This window comes from Phalacrocorax carbo, chromosome 2 (assembly GCF_963921805.1).
Source record: "Phalacrocorax carbo chromosome 2, bPhaCar2.1, whole genome shotgun sequence".
Classification (NCBI taxonomy): Eukaryota; Metazoa; Chordata; class Aves; order Suliformes; family Phalacrocoracidae; genus Phalacrocorax; species Phalacrocorax carbo.
Genome location: NC_087514.1, coordinates 55,646,348 through 55,663,458, shown reverse-complemented (window position 1 = coordinate 55,663,458; position 17,111 = coordinate 55,646,348). Strand labels below are relative to the sequence as shown.

Sequence of the window (17,111 nt, the reverse complement as noted above, 5' to 3'; positions counted from 1 at the left end):
ACCTGTGTCAATCACAAAGGAATAGTTAATGTTGTCAAAATACACATTAATATATTATCTATCGCTTAGAGCATAATCCCAAATCTATAAGCCAAGTGCAATATCTGCACTAAGGCACTGAATTCTGTAGTAGAGGAAAGAGAGAAAGCTGTTGCAATGGAATAATTAATTTCTTCAGAGATTTCAAGGTTTTCATTTGATACATCTGGCCAAGGCTTTTTATATTGCAGTCACCAGGGTGATCAGGCTCTCTTCAAATGTGCACCAGTCCCATATACGATATAATCCAAATAATTCCTGCCAGCAACCCCCAGATTTTTATTCTGGGATAATGAAAGCAAGAAGTGCTCAGTGGCTGTTGTTTGATGTCACTTCTGCAGACGCATGGCAAAGTCCAAGGAACCTCATTTTAATTTTGGGCAGTTTATTCAGAATTTTGCTTGAGTGACTAAATAGGATGGATTGCAGCTGTGGTTAGAGTTGGGATCTGCCAGTGAATCATTTTGCAACATCATACCATTAAAACCACTTTCTTTGTACCCTGACACTGAAGTTAAAACATTTTTACAAACCAAGAAATTACAAAACAGAAACTGTGTTGGAGAAATTTCTAAAATCTCATTAGAGATAGCAAGTAGAGATGCATTCAGTTTTGTCATCACTCCTATTTTCATATAATTAAGACTACTCATCTAGCATGAGTTTAACATATATTGCTTTATATTGATATGGACTTTGGTGGAAGAAATAACACCCATTCTTTGGAAAGCACTAGTAGAACTCCAAACACTTTAAAGAGGGTCATTATTCATGTCCCTTGTTACTGTATAAATAAATACAGGTAAAGAAGGCACTTGGACTCATAAAGCTAAATCTAAGCTAAGCAGTGGGCGCCTTTCAGGGGTGAGGGAACTGCAGGGTCCTGGTGAGGGGGGGACCTGGTGAACTGTCTGGGGGCTCCCAGGCAGCTTGTTCACCCAGGTTTCCGTTACGTGGAAACAAGTCCAAAAACACAACCAGTGTCTCTTAGGGTCAGAACATAGCTGCAGCCAGATCTGGGGGCAGCCAAGCACCCAAAATGCTTGTAGCCACTCCTTCTGTATCAAGAAGTAGTACATGGGTGTGGAGGTGGGTTTGTAAGGCAAAACAGCTGAGGCCGAGGCCCTGACATCTGTGCTACAGAGGTAAGTTTCAGGGGTTTTTACTTAGGACTAGCTCCTCTAGTCTGGTCCAGTGGCCTGGAAGACCTTCAGCCCTGGGAGTGCACTAGGCAAGCTCCTGGAAAGCAGCTTTTCATTTAACTTCATCCTAGAGAATTCCAGCTATACAGAAAACCCAGAACCTGGACCTTCTTTTTCCAAACCATGCAAGGAACATGCTCCTTTGAAATGGGTGCTCCAGAATAAATGAAGCCTGAGTGCCATTTACTGACTCCAGCAGTTGGATACCTCCAGCATCTATTTCTTAATTGCTTGTAAGAGACATGGCAGCCAGGGAATTGGAACATCTTGTCAAGGAAAGGACAAAAAACACAGATGAATACTTTCATGATGCAGCATCTGATCAACTGACAGTTAGAAAAACCCCCGTGTCTCTCATTTAAAAGTCAAAGGCACCACAGGTGGCAGGTGATAGCAAACTGAGAACTTACCTTGGCTGTGTCTCTGTTGGCTTCAGGCAGCAGCATGATCAACAGATGCAAAGCTTGTAGCTGTAACTTGATCTTGGAGATTTCTAAGAAGATGAATAATTAATTTTTTTGAAATCCCAATTACAATTATTTTGTTCTAAAATCCTTGTTGGTCAGCAGTTCTAGAAACACAGCAACTGCTGCCAGGTTGAGACTAGTATGTTTAGATATTTATTAACCATGATCTTTTCCCCAAATATAAAACCAATTGTAATGAGTGGATTTTTCCCCGGCATCTTGTATCTTTGTCACAGGGGGAGACAAGGTTCAATAAAATTCTGTTTAAATAGCAAGGAGACAATATTTTTCAGTACTAGTCATTTCCCCCTTTCAAACTGAAATGGACATTGTTTTCAGAAAATTTTCAGACAGTTGTTATTGAGTAATTTGCTAAGTGCTTGTGCCATTGGAGTGAGGATTGATTTCTTAGAGCTTAAAAAGTATTTGTCCCAGGTCTAGCACTCTAGATAAATGTAGAGCCCCTTGTCAGTTACAAAATTCCATCAAGTTTTCAGCAATTGGTATATATTGATACTGTGCAATGTTCACTAGAAGAGCTGGGGTGGAGGAGTTGGGAAGAATAACTGTCATTTGCTTCCACTCATGGTGGATGAGAGAGGTTTGGAGAAAAAAAGAGTGAGTCTTGTGGACACTGTACCTGTTGGAGGGAATAAAGTAACTTTAATCTGCACTGACACTTCACATTCAATCTTCTCCAAACTGCTAAGCAACTGTAACTGCGTGAAGCCTGGCGCTCACAAGGAGCACATTCAGGTACATGAAGGTTACAGGAAGGGGTCACCTCCTTGTGCCCTTTGAACCACCTCATGGAGACACTGAAAACTTGGCTGCAACCTTATATTCTAAGTTTTCTTAGTTTAAATTTTCTGTACCAATTTGCCTAATAAATTCACCATCCTGATTGTTTCACTCTGTCCTAGCTCAAGAGAATTTACAATATGAGGACAATAGGTATTGCAAGGCAGTACTGTGTTCTTCCTGGAAGAGAAAGGAACAAAATGTACTGGGAATGAGAGGGTGTATGTACACTGAAAGCAAAACCCGACTGCCTGAAACTTTCTCTTATCACATGCATCTGTATGAATATTCTGACCTCAGCGTAAATGCGGAGAGAAATAAAATGGATCCAACAGAATACAGCTAAAGGGGAGTGACCTGAATTTACTTTGCAGAAATTTTCATTTGTGAAATCTATAATTTGTGTGAATCAGAGTCTGTATATGAAAGTCATTGCTCAACCAGGGTTTGCTCACAGATTTCAAATCTCACACTGAACAGTTGTGCCACTCAAATGAGTCTATGCTATTAGCTAAATGCAGAGACTTTTTTTTCCATTTGGAAAGGCAAGCTTGCAGAAAATTTAAATGTTTAGGCAATGCACTGGGCCTTTTTTTCTCTCTACTTCAGAGAGACAAAGAAATGCAACGTCTACTATTACATTTTGTCTAGATCAGTCCATACTAACTCCTTTTCCACCTACTTTCCACTAGTGTGATGAAAGCAGGCAGATATTCTACTGTGAAGAGCGGGCTTGGGAGTTCTCTTATAAACATTTTCAGCAGTCCTGCTGCATCATTATTTCGTACTTGGTCCCAGTCAAAAGTGTCTTCATAAAATTTTGCCTCAAGTTCTTGATGGAGATTCTGAAAGATAAAAGGAACATCTGACCTTTAATCATTGCTTCTGACCTGGCAGCTTGAAATCACTTCAGAAATCCCATTACAAGCAACAGGCAGGTTTACACCGCAGTTCAATTAAAGTAGCCCTAAACCAGTAGCAGCCTAGGCACAGCCACGTGGCGTTCAGGGCAGGTTAACAGATCAGATTCCTGGGGATATTTTGCAACCGAGGGTAAATTTGGTTTGCCGTAGCTAGCTTTCTGCCAGTGGACATTTGAACCATTTTAAACCAAGACAATTTTGTGCAATGTCTTAGAACTAGAAACAGAAAATTCAGTTAAACAGAATTTTAGCACAGGTCTTTTTGTTTAAAACACTCTCCAGAGGTTTTGACACTTAAATCCCAAAGGAGTGGCATTTTTTCCTTACTGTTAGTGAATTCGTTAGACAATCTGTTGTCATCCAAGTCCGTGGGCCTTTTGCAAATGGCTTTAACTTCAGGTTTTCCCATCTTTAGAAAGAAGTTTCCTTTTAGGATAGCTGAAATTAGATTTGATTGCTTCATAGAAAAATGAAGCTATCAAACCATTACTGTCAGAAAACCTTCACTTAATACAAGCTAAAAAAAACCCTGAAAAACCACGAGAGAGATCTAAGACAGAATTGATTTTACCCTTTTGGGTGCCCTTTTAATCCTCTTGTGCTCCAGTGTCAACATCTTGCACTATCACAGAGGTCTATTTAGTTCTGGATGGTAACTAATCAATGTTTCACACATATGTGTGAATGGAAATATTCAGTAAGGTTCCTAGTAGGAACAGCATTTGGCTTCAAACCCAGATCACTGTTTGGAAAATGCAAGCTCCTCAGAAATTTGTTGGGTTAATAAGATTGAAGCAGGCTATTGTAATATAAGGATATCCATAAATACTGCAGCTTTCACAATTATTACTGCCAAACACTGCTTTATGCATAAGAAGTTTGTTGCTGCTTTTTGTGAGACTATTTATGACAAAATATATCTGTAGCTAATATTCAGGTTTCAGATCACATTTTTGTGAAATGTAATTTAATATTACACACAAAAAAAGTTTAGCCATTCAGACAGAAAAGCTTCTAAAAATGAATTCTTTTTACCATGTCTCACGAATGGAAGGAAATGACATATCAAACATGGTCACACATAATGAAGTGGAATGGTTGGCACAAAAGGAAATAGAAAGTCATTCAGGATTTGGTATATAGTGTTACAATCTCATTTTTACTAGCACATTTTACTAGTTGTAATCTGGGCTATCTCAGCTTCCTCTGTATTCACGTCCTTTGCACATAATCTATACAAACACCTGGATTAAGTTCTCTCCTGGTAACTGACTGGGAAGTGTGGAACAGAAATCCTCACCTCATCAAAATCATAAGGGGGTAGAGAAAATCTACTCCACATTTTTCTGCTGACAACTAGGAAAAAGCCATAGAAATAGAAAGCAAGATTTTTGTAACATAAACATTTTATATGTATCTACACAAGCAAGCATGTATGTATATTTTATACACTTCCCCACACACACATTCATATATGCACCTAAGTGCTTTTAAAAACTTTTTTGCGATTTCTTTTTTTAAACATGACTGACCCTACAGTAGACTATCATGCATTTTTCGTTCACTGGAGTTTTTGTTACAAACGAGACTACAGACAGAGTAAAACTTGTATTTATTTCTTCTGTTCTTTATATTATATATAAAAGCCATATGCCTTTTCTTTCTCCAAACAAGACTGAAATAAAATTGGAATGCCATCCAGTCCTAATGTCATAATAATTTATGAAAGCTTTGAAGGATGAAATCTGGATCCGCTTTGAAAAGTCTCTCTCTTGCTGGTTGGCTTGTTGGACAGACTTAAATGATGCCAAAACTCAAATAATTTAAAACTTTCGTATGGGCAGTTTAACTTGCCACCCAGTATAGGAGGGTTACATATAAAGTCATATCTCATAGCAGCTCCCTGGATGTAGGCTGTGAATAAGAAGTGAACAAGACACAGTACAGGATACACAAAGAATATGAAAGTAGTTTCATTAGGTAGAGCACAGCCCTGCTGTGTAATGTCTCGGGGGAGGTTGGAAGAAATTGAGATTATGTGAAATAATACTTCAAGAATTTTTATGAAAAAATGAGGAAGCTGAAAAGTACAGGCCAAATTAGGAGCTCCCTTCTGCAAGACATGGCATTTTGCAAGGTGGTGAGAGCTTTTATCAACCCACAGAGTCAAAGGAATTGGACTGCTGCTGCCTATCTTCGATGCATTTCATGTAAGGCCACTTTTTCTTGTACAGTTATTTTTATGACCACCAGCCTATCAATATTTAGCAATCCCCAACATTACTCTTTTTGTGGCTGCCATGATGTAGAGACTTCTGCCTCAGAAAGCAAGACAAGCTTTCTTGAGGATGAGAAAGTGGGAGTGGGACGCTCTTTAAGAAGTTGTTTAAACCACATTGAAAAAAAACAACTCAAAAACACAAAAATCTGGGAAAAAGGTAGACGCTACTAAACCTGGAAAAATCTTGTTTCCCTAATTTGTCTTTGCCAAAGGCTTCCAGCTCCTGGAATCAAGTTAGTCTGGAGAAACAATTGCAAGCATTACTGAACCACAATGTCAGGTTATTGGGTACTAACTATCCTGTGTTTGTAGCCCACAAATAGCCTGTGAAAATGCAGTACTTGAGGCTGCCAAATAGTGAATGCAGGCCAAATTTCTCTCACTTGGAACATGAAATTGTAAGATCACAGAAGATAAATGAGAAATAAAATGACACGAATGTTAAAATTACATAGACTAAGATCTTTATCTGAAGTTTGCTCAGTTTAGCAACTCTGGATTTCTGAAATAAATGAAAACAGAGATAAGATCACAGCAATTCTGGACAACAGAGATAAACTGAAGGGATCCCTCAATATTTAGTGGATAAAAGCTGCATTCAACATCAAGTCTATGCTTTATATAGAACATTAACAAATGCAAAGCAATAGACCACATGTTCTGTGATTTATTGGTTCCCAGGAACCAACCTGACCTTTCCCTGGTACGAATAGAAATGCTGATCTACACAATTCAGTATTTATGTCCAGTGTGCATTTGTGTGTGCTGTATTATTTTACACAGGGTCTGTGGTCCAGGAGACAGAAGACTGGCACAGGCACATACCTTGACTCTGGAGGCAGATCCAGGCACTCGTAGAATTCCTTCTGTTTCCAAACCTGTTTCCTCAAGCTTGAGCAGCAACTGAAAAAAAAAACCAACAAAGCCCAGGAAAATACTCAGAAGCACTTAAAAGTACTATTAACTTTTTTTTAAAATCTAGGTATCCTTGAAACTAATCTGAAAAGATACATTTCTGTGTAACTTGCTAAAGAAAACAAGCCAGCTTCTGTAAGTAAACCTTCCTAATTTCTTCTCCATATCTCCCTGAAATACGGAGTATGTTGAGTACGGAAAACTGATAATGTGCTAGGCCCCTCTGTCCTTGATTTGAGACTTGGCACTGCTATAGAACAATCAACACATCATAAACATATTAATACAAGGGCAGATACACTGGGTAAAACACAATGGTGTTTTGAGGGAAAATTAGCCTCTGAGAAATGTTTAAGTCATTCCCTGAGGAGCACAATGGAAAGGTCTATAGATAACATACATTTCTGAGAACTGAGAACTCAGATTAGAAAATGATCCCAGGACATTTTATTTTGAAATTTTTGTGTACAGAGGAGTAGGCTTTTCAATTAAATTCTTTATAAAAAATAAATATATTTTCATTTAACGTAATTTAGAACAAGGTGTGTGTGCGTGTGTAAATTTCCTAGTATTTATTCATACAGCTCTGGATTTTCACCACCAGCTATGCTTCCTGCCCTCACCGTTAGATCCTTCTAATTTCCCATGGTATCTTGACAGGGAAGCTGTGGAGCTGATTGCAATGTCATGTAAATATTCAAGTCATGTCAGCCTGTCCCCTGACACTCCACACCACTTCTCCTTTTGTCGGTTTTTACAGTGAAATTTGTTGTAATTTTGAGTCTATGCAAACTTGTGTAATTGGGTGTGTCAAGTGACTTATATAAATGACATTGTCTTTTCATACAAACCTCAATCAGAAGATACCACTTCCATTCTGGAAATAATAGATAATACCTGCAGTTTGAATTAATGTGAAATTAAAATTCCTGAGACAACTCATCTCTGCCACTTCTGCACACGCACACAATTTTGAATGGCTCTCTAATTTAATGAGAAAGGGAAACAGGAAGCCAGGCGTTCGTTTCTCAAAGTTTCCTGTACAGTACCATATAATTACAAAAATGGGAAGAGGTCCCCACTACAGATAAAACACACAAAAGGAGCAAATTTTGTCTCCTTGTCACAAGGTTTTCAAACCTCAACATACAGACAGGCAACCTGCAGACACCTTCAAGACTGTAAAGCCTACATCTTTTACCTGATATCTGCTTTGAGTGTCAATGCAAATGATGGAAATGTGAATCTTAGGGGCTGAGCAGGCTGTTACACTCACTTTTTGGAAGATGAGGGGAACTTTTATTCCAGGAACCTTCTTTTGATCATTCTCCAGCAGTATGGTGAGAGGGACTCCAAACAGACCATTTTCTTAAAAATAATAACAACAAAGGTGAAAAAGAGGAAACACAACCTCGTACGTGTCTTCTTTGTAACGCTAAGCTGCGCCCAAGAGGCCGCCATTGGGATGCCACAGCACAGTACCTCGTCCCCGCACCCTTTCTGCGCGGTTCCTCTTCAGCTCCACCCCCAGTGCATCATAGAAGGCCGTTAGCTCAATCAGGGAGAGGTAGCGGATCTTCTTCATGTCCTCAGGAGAGAGGTCTCCAACCTCTGACAGTCCAAACCGGCTTTTCCGAACAATGAATTTCTACAGTAGAGATGGATCGCATCTTTATTTGCAGAAAAATTACAGGACGTGAATTTTTGCTTTGAAAGAGATGCCTGTGTGTCATAGGAAGTCGTATTAGGGGAGATGGATAATACCAAAAGAGCTGGACGATAGCCCTATATATTGGCTTAGTATGTTGACATAACTTGTATCCATATGAAACATAAAACTGAGATCCTTGCCCATCATGTTCCCTTGCAGTTTGACTGGTAGCAGAGTTCCCTTGCGCTGTTTGCTGGAGCAGAGGTGTTAACCTCAGTGCCTGTACTCCAGCTGGGAAAAATGAGGTACGTGCTATTTAAACTTCTTCCCAGTTTCAGCACAATGTAACATTTTGCTTTGCTTCTGCCTCCCCCAGAGCATCTTTGAATGCTGTTGAAATAGTAGACACATTTCATCATGGGTATGGTTGTATATCAAGTGTGTGTATGTGTGTGTGTGTGTGTGTATAACAAATCTGTGCTTGCTTTCCCCATTACTATTAATTTATGAGGTCTTACAGGAGAGTGTAAACTAAAGACCTGAGGAAAAGCCTAGAAGCAAAACCACTTGCTCCTGGTGCCAACCTGCCAATTTACTGGTGCTTTTTATTACTCAAGAAACATTTAGGCTTAGAAACAGGACTCCCAGCAGCTAAGAAAGAATTTATTCAAGTAGGCTTGAACTAAATGATACTTAGTAATTTGATGGTATGTGAAGATGTCTACATATTTTAGAAAATGCAGTGTCATGGACCAGAGCCAGGAATGTTGCATCATGACAGAAACATTTGTGCAAATGTCAAAAAGAACAAATGCCCGTCAGTTTTTGACATCATTGTTAGACATAATAACAAAGCCATAGTAAAAAAAAATTATTTTCAAAGAACTGTGGGACTTTGGTATTGTATGTTTTTTTAATTTAATTGTAATTTAAACCAGCAATTGTTAGTCAGAGGTATAAATAAATAGCATTACAAATCTTCTCCTCCCTTTAGGGAACTGAGTGGAAACCCAGCCTTCAATAATGTTTTGCTTCTGGAGATTTCAGCCCAGTCCTCCCTTGTTTAAACAAATTTGGACTCGATAGGTTTAACCCATCTTTAGATGAAGCCAGTCAAACAGATTAAGAAAAATCACACAAAAAAAAGAATTAATCTTACGGCAGATTTCAAAAGCAAGAGAGGACAAAGGGCATCAAGATCATGTAGGTTAGGACTTCCTAAATCACATTGCACATGGTCTTTCAATAGGGGTTAATCATAACTAGGGGAGAAAGAGTGCAGGGGATGGAATGACTAATTTACATGCTGTCTGGGGTATTTTAGGCCAGAATCTTCCCTCCCCAGAATGCAGAAATTTCACTGTTACTCTTATGCCAAGACTCAATAATGTAGCAAAAGCTACATGGAAAACAGTCTTCTGAAGACACATAAAATACTAAAGAATATTTATACATTTTTGTTCCAGTGATGCAAAAAGGCCAAAAGCAGTCAAAGCACAATAAATCACCTTGAAAATAATAATAAAAAAAAAAAATCACACAGTATACAAATATTTTCTGAGGGGAAAAAGTAAGCTTGCCGAAAAAAGCCAGACAAACACTCCAAAACTGATTACAAAAGGTAGCTACAATGATTTTCCATGGTGGCTGGTTGACTCCTAGGATTACTATGATGTGATGCAGAGTTAACACAAGGTTTTGGGCTGGGCCTCTTCTGCCTTGTGTCACAATTTTCCAGTGACTTCTCTTACAAACAGTGAAGTCACAATATGCAGCACTGAAGGAGGCTGTGCTGTCCTAAAATTAGATTACTAGCATTTTGGCTAAGGATCATGTCTGATATTGTGTGACACGTTTCTTCTATGTGGAACTATACAGTGTACTAAGATGGGACTGAAATCCTTACCAGCTCTGAGTTCTGTAATATCTTTCAACAAAGTCACATTGATCGTGGTCCCACATTGGCGAAATTGCATATAACCCTGTGCAGACAGTGATGTTGGCTTTTCTGGGAGCTGCAGGGGTCAGGTTATTTTATGGTATATAATCTCTCTCTGTGCGTCTCCATATACTCCACCCATGAAATTGGTTATATTAATGTCAGACCTGCCCTGAAGAAAGTTTGATGTTGGGTAGACTTCAGTCTGGCCCTGTTGGCCCACCTTGGGGAAGGAAGGGCAGTCCTTCAGAGTGTAGGTGGCTGGTTGTTCTGTGTAACTGAGCAAGAGGTGATGTTTTTGCTGGGGCACATTACATTCTGAGCCATTATGGGAAAAAACAAATACCAGTGGCAGTGTATGAAATAGGAGAAATGCCGACAGTGATGATTGTTTACTTTATTCAGAAAGTGTCTGTGATGACCTGGCATATTTCTTGTGTACTCTACCGTGCACACAAAATGATGGCCTGCATCCTGCCTGAACAGTTCATCTCCAGCACAATAGTGGCCTTTTCTAACACTAATCAGTTATGCATCCACAGGTCCATGCTATTCAATGTGGCATCTTTTCTTCCCTGTTTGTCACCATTTTCCGTGCTCTATCAGTTGGAAATTGTCTGAGCTGTTGCAGAGAACAATTGGTGTGTTTGTGTGTGTGTGTGTTGTAGTGAAGGCTGGGGTCCTGTGTTTGCTATTGCAAGGAGCAAGGATGAACCTTTGGCTGGCCAAAATCAGGATGAATGCAGAAATATCCTTACTCTCCACAGGGCACCAAGTTATCTCCACCACAAAAAAACCTAGACACACTAAAGCACAGGGATTTCACACCAGCTGTAATCTACTCTGTGTCTTATCCCTCCTTTCAACAGGGAAGCTTACTTCTGCATCTCAGTTTCTTTCTTGGTGATGCCTGAGATGGACAAATGGATAATTCTCAGGGAATTCAATGTCTGTGTGGATAGCAAAAATTTCAGATTAGTTCAGGACCTCAGGACATTGTAACATCCAGGAAATGCTTCCAAATAATGTACAGCTTTTTCGTACATTTCACTAAAAAGGTGGCATCTGAAGCACAAACCTAATGCTCCAGTTTTCAGTAATGGAAGCTGTGAGGGCTGATGAAAATAGAAAACTCACTTCCTTGACTTCAAGAAATAATTCCAGAGAATGACACAACTGCTCGTCTGTTTGCATGATATGAGAAACTTTCCTTTAACAATTCATGCAGTTTTTCCTACAGCATAATTGCACTGAACACTGATTGGAGCAATCAGTACTGCTGCTGGACTAAGGCTTGCTTTCCCCCCCTTCACCTGTGAAGACATTTTAAACTCATGTGTTAACAAAGGCAGATAATCTGTGGGGGAATAAAATAGGAAAGCAGATCAGCAATGAAAATGATTGCTAGTTTTAGTGCCAGTAACTGGTCTTTGTTTCCATGTGAAAAGTGTGTGAATGATGCAATATTTGTGGATTGATTTACACATATTCATCTGTGATGGGCAGAAGTCAAAACCAGGCTTGGATATCCAGTTTAGCTTTGGTGCCTCTCTGGGAATCAGTCACAAGCTGTAGGCAGGCACAGGGGGAGGCCTCTACGAAGTACACATACCAAAGGACAGCTAATGTATCTCAACTGACTCCAATGTGCTGGGGATATAAAGCAGGATGTTACTGGGTTAAAGAAAACAGTTGAGGAGATATGTCAAGAACAAACTTACAGGCAAAGCAGAGTCTTCCTTTTTGAACCTCTGGTTTTTCGGCCATTCTTGGGTTTTTGGAAAGACCATAATGGATTCTGAGAAAGAGACCTCATAGGAGAGCTCTTCTGTTACAGATGGGCTGCCTTTATCTAGTCTGCAGTCTAGACAGCTATTAGCTGAAAATAAGGGAAATTATATATGAATACTGAATGTATGCTTGCATTTAGTACAGAGACATTAGAAAATCGAACCAAGGTGACAAAAATCTTGAGAAAGTAATAAAGGAAGTGCTTCAAAGAGGAATTTCAGTGTAAACCACAGCATGTTCCTGTTTTGTCTGGAGGAAATAACCCCTTAGAAATAAAACCCCTATTTTAATTTTTGATTATTTGACTTGTTGTTTTTCGTGAGAAAGATAGTCAAGCTTGAACTTCCTGTTTGTCAGGAATTATCAAGTTTTTATATTCCATCCTTGTCTACCCAGGCCATCAAATGGTGTTGGCACTTGTCTAATGAACAATTAAAAATAAAAGTTCCTGACAGAAAAATGCTGTTGACACAGTTTGACTTATTTACAATCATAAGACTTTGTGTATATATTTTATATGCTCACATACATATATTTATCACAGTTGCTATTTCAGGTGTGTAGCACCAAAACAGGAGTCAATGTACAATCTTCCAGTTTGAAAAACATTGTACCTACTGGAATTTCTGGTATTTATTGCAAAATGACTTATTGTTCTACTCTAAAATTTAGTCACCTGCTGAGATTAGTAGATGCCAATGGAAAATTTTTGAAATCAGTACAATCAAGTACAGAAATGCCCTATTGTCATGGAGTCCAAAGTGTGACAACATGCATGAGTTCCATTGTTGCCAACTTTCATGAATGATCTCTCACATCTCAGGACAATTTTACATTTTCCATTAAGGTCCAGCTCCTAGACCCACACAATTGGAACAGAATCATAATTTTCATTGGAAATGAAGTAAAATTTCAGCCCCCAGGACTGCAGAGAAGAGATTACTAACATGACACAAGTGCACTCAAAAGCCATGGAAACCAGAAAGTGAATGAAAAAGCATTACATGTTTTATAAACATGTGCATGCCTCATGATTCTTGAGTCACTGAATTTACAGATATGGGAACTTAAATATTTTTTGCAACAACCTTTGTTTTGCCGGGCTTTGTTTGCAAGTCTGGGATGAAAAAGCTAAGTGTGTTATTAATTGGCTTCTGAACTGTGGCCTTAGATGTTTCTTAATGGCCAAGCTGTTTTAAGATGTTTTCCATCTCTCTTTCCATCTTTGGAGTTGGGACCTCAGACCATCCACAGTGTCCCTGACAATTTGGTTCCCCATCTGTTCTAATACAACTGCTTGTGGAGCAGAGGTATAAGCAGAGCAGCAAAATGAACAGTTTTTGCAACCAAGGAAAATGTTTGTAGCACTATATCCAGAGGTCAACATCTAAGAGACTAGTTTTGAAACTCGGGTATTGACATCCCTTTAATTAAGCCCTGAACAATGGTGATGGGAAGAACTTTCCAAATAAAAGAAGGACGTTCCTGTGGAAGGCTGCTGACAGTTATCCAGACTGACTCTGAATAAACCAGAGTTATCATTTTCATTAGCACTGCCAGTCACCATCAAGGCAAAGTGTTTAAGGGATGTCCAAAATAACACCATTAGTAGATCAGAATAACAGGGCAGAATCAGAAAAATGAGAAATTTCTAATACTACAATTTCTGCAGTACTGGAGAAGAAATATGAAGGAAATATGCATCTTTCCTGTCATGATTTGCAACAAGAAAATAACACTGCTGACATATTTTGGGCAAATTCCACACCGTATTGTTTAGAGGTTATTTTTACATTCCCAGCCTTGCAACAATCAGTACTTTTTAGACACCGATGCCTCAAGGGCAGCAGTCTGTGTCTGTACAAACACCAGTCTTGAATGGGAAACTTTGGTTCCTGCATGACAATAAGCTGACAATGATTTTAAGAATATATATGCATCATGGCCCCAATACAGAAGGTGGGGCTAACCTCAGAACCACAAATGGATCTTTCTGACTATCATTTTCCTAGGAGGAAGTGAACACTGTTACATGTTTGTATACTCACAGCTAACTGATTTCCAAACTGGCTTCTGCCCAGGAAGCTGGATACCATTAGAAGGAACTGGTGACACTGGAACTGTCTCATATGTGGGCTGATAGGCAAGGAAAAATGATCAGACTGCAGTGAAGGTAAACGTCTATGGACAGAAACTGCTACAGTTCAAGCAACAGCGTATCATTCTCAGCTTACACTCTTTTGCCAAGTTTGAACAACCTGTTGTGATTTGCCAGAGTACATTTCTCAGAGCTGAACCGGAGAATTAATCTTCCCCGGGCTGCACTGATTTGGATCGTGTTGAGGTCAGTAATATTGCAGCTCGCTGTAGCTAATGAGTCCTGTCCTATATAATGACTAAAATTAGCTAAGTAAATTGCTGTTCGTAATTGTACTAAGCGAAAGGTCCTCGTCAAATTACAATACAACCCACTTTTAATCATTTTGGCTACAAATCTTTTTGAGGACTCTCTGACACATGTCAAACATCCGCTGCTCCTAAGCACCTGTCAGAAATCAGGCTGTTCACTGCCTTTTGGGATTTGGGCACCAATAAATTATCAATGGATGGCTGTCCTCCCATAGGTTATATACTAACACTTTATCAGTGAACTGCAAAAACAGTTTATGGGGAAAAAAAAGACCTTTTTTATAGTCAACTTCATTCCTTTCTGCTCCAGAAATCATTCTGCACTATGTGAAAATGGGGAAAATGTGTGTAGCACAACAGAGAAGGGGCTCTGAAGCCCAGGGGGTGTCTTTCAAGCACTATCACCTCTTTCCTATCACTGGCACTATCCTGGCAGCTGAATTTTGCCCTTTTTCTCAGCAGTTTTGGGAGTTGTCATAAGACAAAGCTGAGTGTGTGTGTGTACATGGGACAGTGGCAGCTCATCTGCATGTTCTTGGGTAAAAAAATAAAAAAGAAAAGAATTTAAAAAAACACTCTGAAGGGTACTCAGTGAAAATAAATACAATGCCCCAAACTAGCCTTGTATTTTTTCTGCTGCCCTTTGCATCCTGATGGGAGCCCTTGGAGCCCTCCTTTTCCCACACCTGCTGCCTCATCCTCACCCCAGCTCCCCCTCCCTGAGCCTGATGGAGCAGCCCCAGCATCCCAGCTGAACCTGCAGCTGAGGGCACAGAGAAGCCTGCAACAACCACTCTTTAAATTGCTCTTTAAATTGCTAAATCGGCTGTTTATCAACAAGCAGCAATGCCTCAGGGCAGAAATGTTGTCCTCCCCATTTGTAGCCAATGTGCAGGAGCAGCATTCGGGCTGCTAAAAGATGTTGGATATTAAAAAGACAGGCAGGTCTTACAACTGGAAGCCTGAAATAATGTTGCAGTTATTTTATTCAATCTTATCCTCTAAGATATTTGGGTAAAGAAGTAAAATGTAATATGAATTAAATCTCTCCTGAGAGAGTCTATTCAATGGCCCGCAAACTTGATAGGAAACAGGATTTGAGTCACATGGACTTCCTTTGCCAGAAGGCTGTAAGGACCATTGATTTTTTTTTAAAAGGAGAACTGTAGGATGCTTTTATGATAAAATCCCAAAACATTTACACAAAAGGCTTTAAAACATGAAAAAGCAAGATAAATGTCAGGTGGGAGTATGAAAGTGCAGGGGATGGTTACGCTTGCCTCAGCAATTTGGGAAGATCAAACATAAAAATAGTTATTTTGCTGCTTAAGGTCCAGATGGAGAAATTAATGGTAAACATTAGCAACTGGCTCGTCTACTTTCACTGCTCAAAATGTCTGACCCTGCGAACAGTATTCAGAATAGATTTACAGTAAGTCAAATTTATTAAGTTAAAAATCCTTCCAGCCTTGTTACTCAGGTGAAATCAATAGTGAAGCAGCTGCAGTAACCAGGTTCTGTTCAGCACGGTGGAGCTGGCTGAGGGGAGCTGACAGGGTAACTCAGCCTCACGCTCAGCAGTGCTTTCCAGAGCCTGCAGGCTGCTCTAGCTTGTGGCAATTCACAGAATCACAGAATGGCAGGGGTTGGAAGGGACCTCTGGAGATCATCTTGTCCAACCCCCCTGCTTGAGCAGGCTAACCTAGCCATGTACAATATCAGGGGTAGCTAAAACCATCATATTCTTGGTCTCATTTCTCAGCCTGCACAGGGAGACCATATAAAGAAGTGAAATCCCTGTCTCTTTTGTGAACACCTCTTCCAAACAGGACACACAACCCCTCCTCCACCGCTTTCTTTTAATTTTAGGTTAATATGACACAAAGGAAGGGAAGAGTGGGAATAAAACCTTTTTAATGCATGAATTGTAAAGATCCATATTGTTTCTTTGGGAAAAAAAGTAGATTAAAAAACTTTGGAAGCTCATGTCTTAATGAATGTGAAAGGCCAAGAGTCAAATTGTGTCCTTAACTAAATCAGAACAGCTTTATTCATTTGGCCGGGGCTCCAGTGAAGGCAAGACTTCCCATATCCTGATTTCTGACTGAAAGTGATTCACTAGACAGTTCTCGTTATCCGATACTAAAAATGAGCCCAGTGTTTACTGACACAGTGCACACAGGAATTTCGAATGGGAAGAGGAAACCAGAAGAGCAAGGGAAAGATGGAGATGAGGTAGATAGTTCTTTAGTAGCTACCCGTGTTGTAGAAGCTGGAAAACCAAATCATTGGAGCACAAAAGCAAACAAATTCTATTGTCAGCTCTGCAGCTAAGGGAAATAAAGGCAAAGGAGGATAGCCTTATAGCTCTGGTCAGGGTACAAGTTGCCCATGCTTTGCATATATTAATATTTCCGAGCACTGTCATCACAAATGCTTTTTCATGCAAATAGTTGTGGGTTAGTTAGTGATTCTTCTTTAATTAGGATATGATTTGCTCATGCATTGCTCAAGTAAAATGATCCTAAAATCTTGAGGAGTTTTAGATGATCACAATGTACAGGGTTGGGCTGTTAATGAGCACGATGCTTCATTTCCTCCTTCCAACAATAAAATCAATGCTTCCCCCCAAGTTTGTATTCTGCTGTTGATTTTTCTAGGCTTTGAGCACTAGCAGAGCCGATAGCTTCTGA

At 39.6% G+C, this 17,111-nt stretch overlaps 1 protein-coding gene across 4 annotated transcripts in view; it reads right to left on the bottom strand.

The window, feature by feature from the left end:
- ARHGAP28 (Rho GTPase activating protein 28) overlaps positions 1-17,111 on the bottom strand; it is a 76,122-nt gene that overhangs the window by 9,946 nt on the left and 49,065 nt on the right. For all 4 annotated transcript variants that reach the window (XM_009507044.2, XM_064442971.1, XM_064442972.1 and 1 more), the window contains 7 exons: positions 14,058-14,145; positions 11,940-12,097; positions 8,111-8,276; positions 7,905-7,996; positions 6,539-6,616; positions 3,192-3,354; positions 1,652-1,734 (listed from right to left, as the gene is read on the bottom strand). In XM_009507044.2, the coding sequence (XP_009505339.2) occupies positions 1,652-1,734; positions 3,192-3,354; positions 6,539-6,616; positions 7,905-7,996; positions 8,111-8,276; positions 11,940-12,097; positions 14,058-14,145 (828 nt within the window). The remainder of the gene's footprint in view (positions 1-1,651; positions 1,735-3,191; positions 3,355-6,538; positions 6,617-7,904; positions 7,997-8,110; positions 8,277-11,939; positions 12,098-14,057; positions 14,146-17,111) is intronic.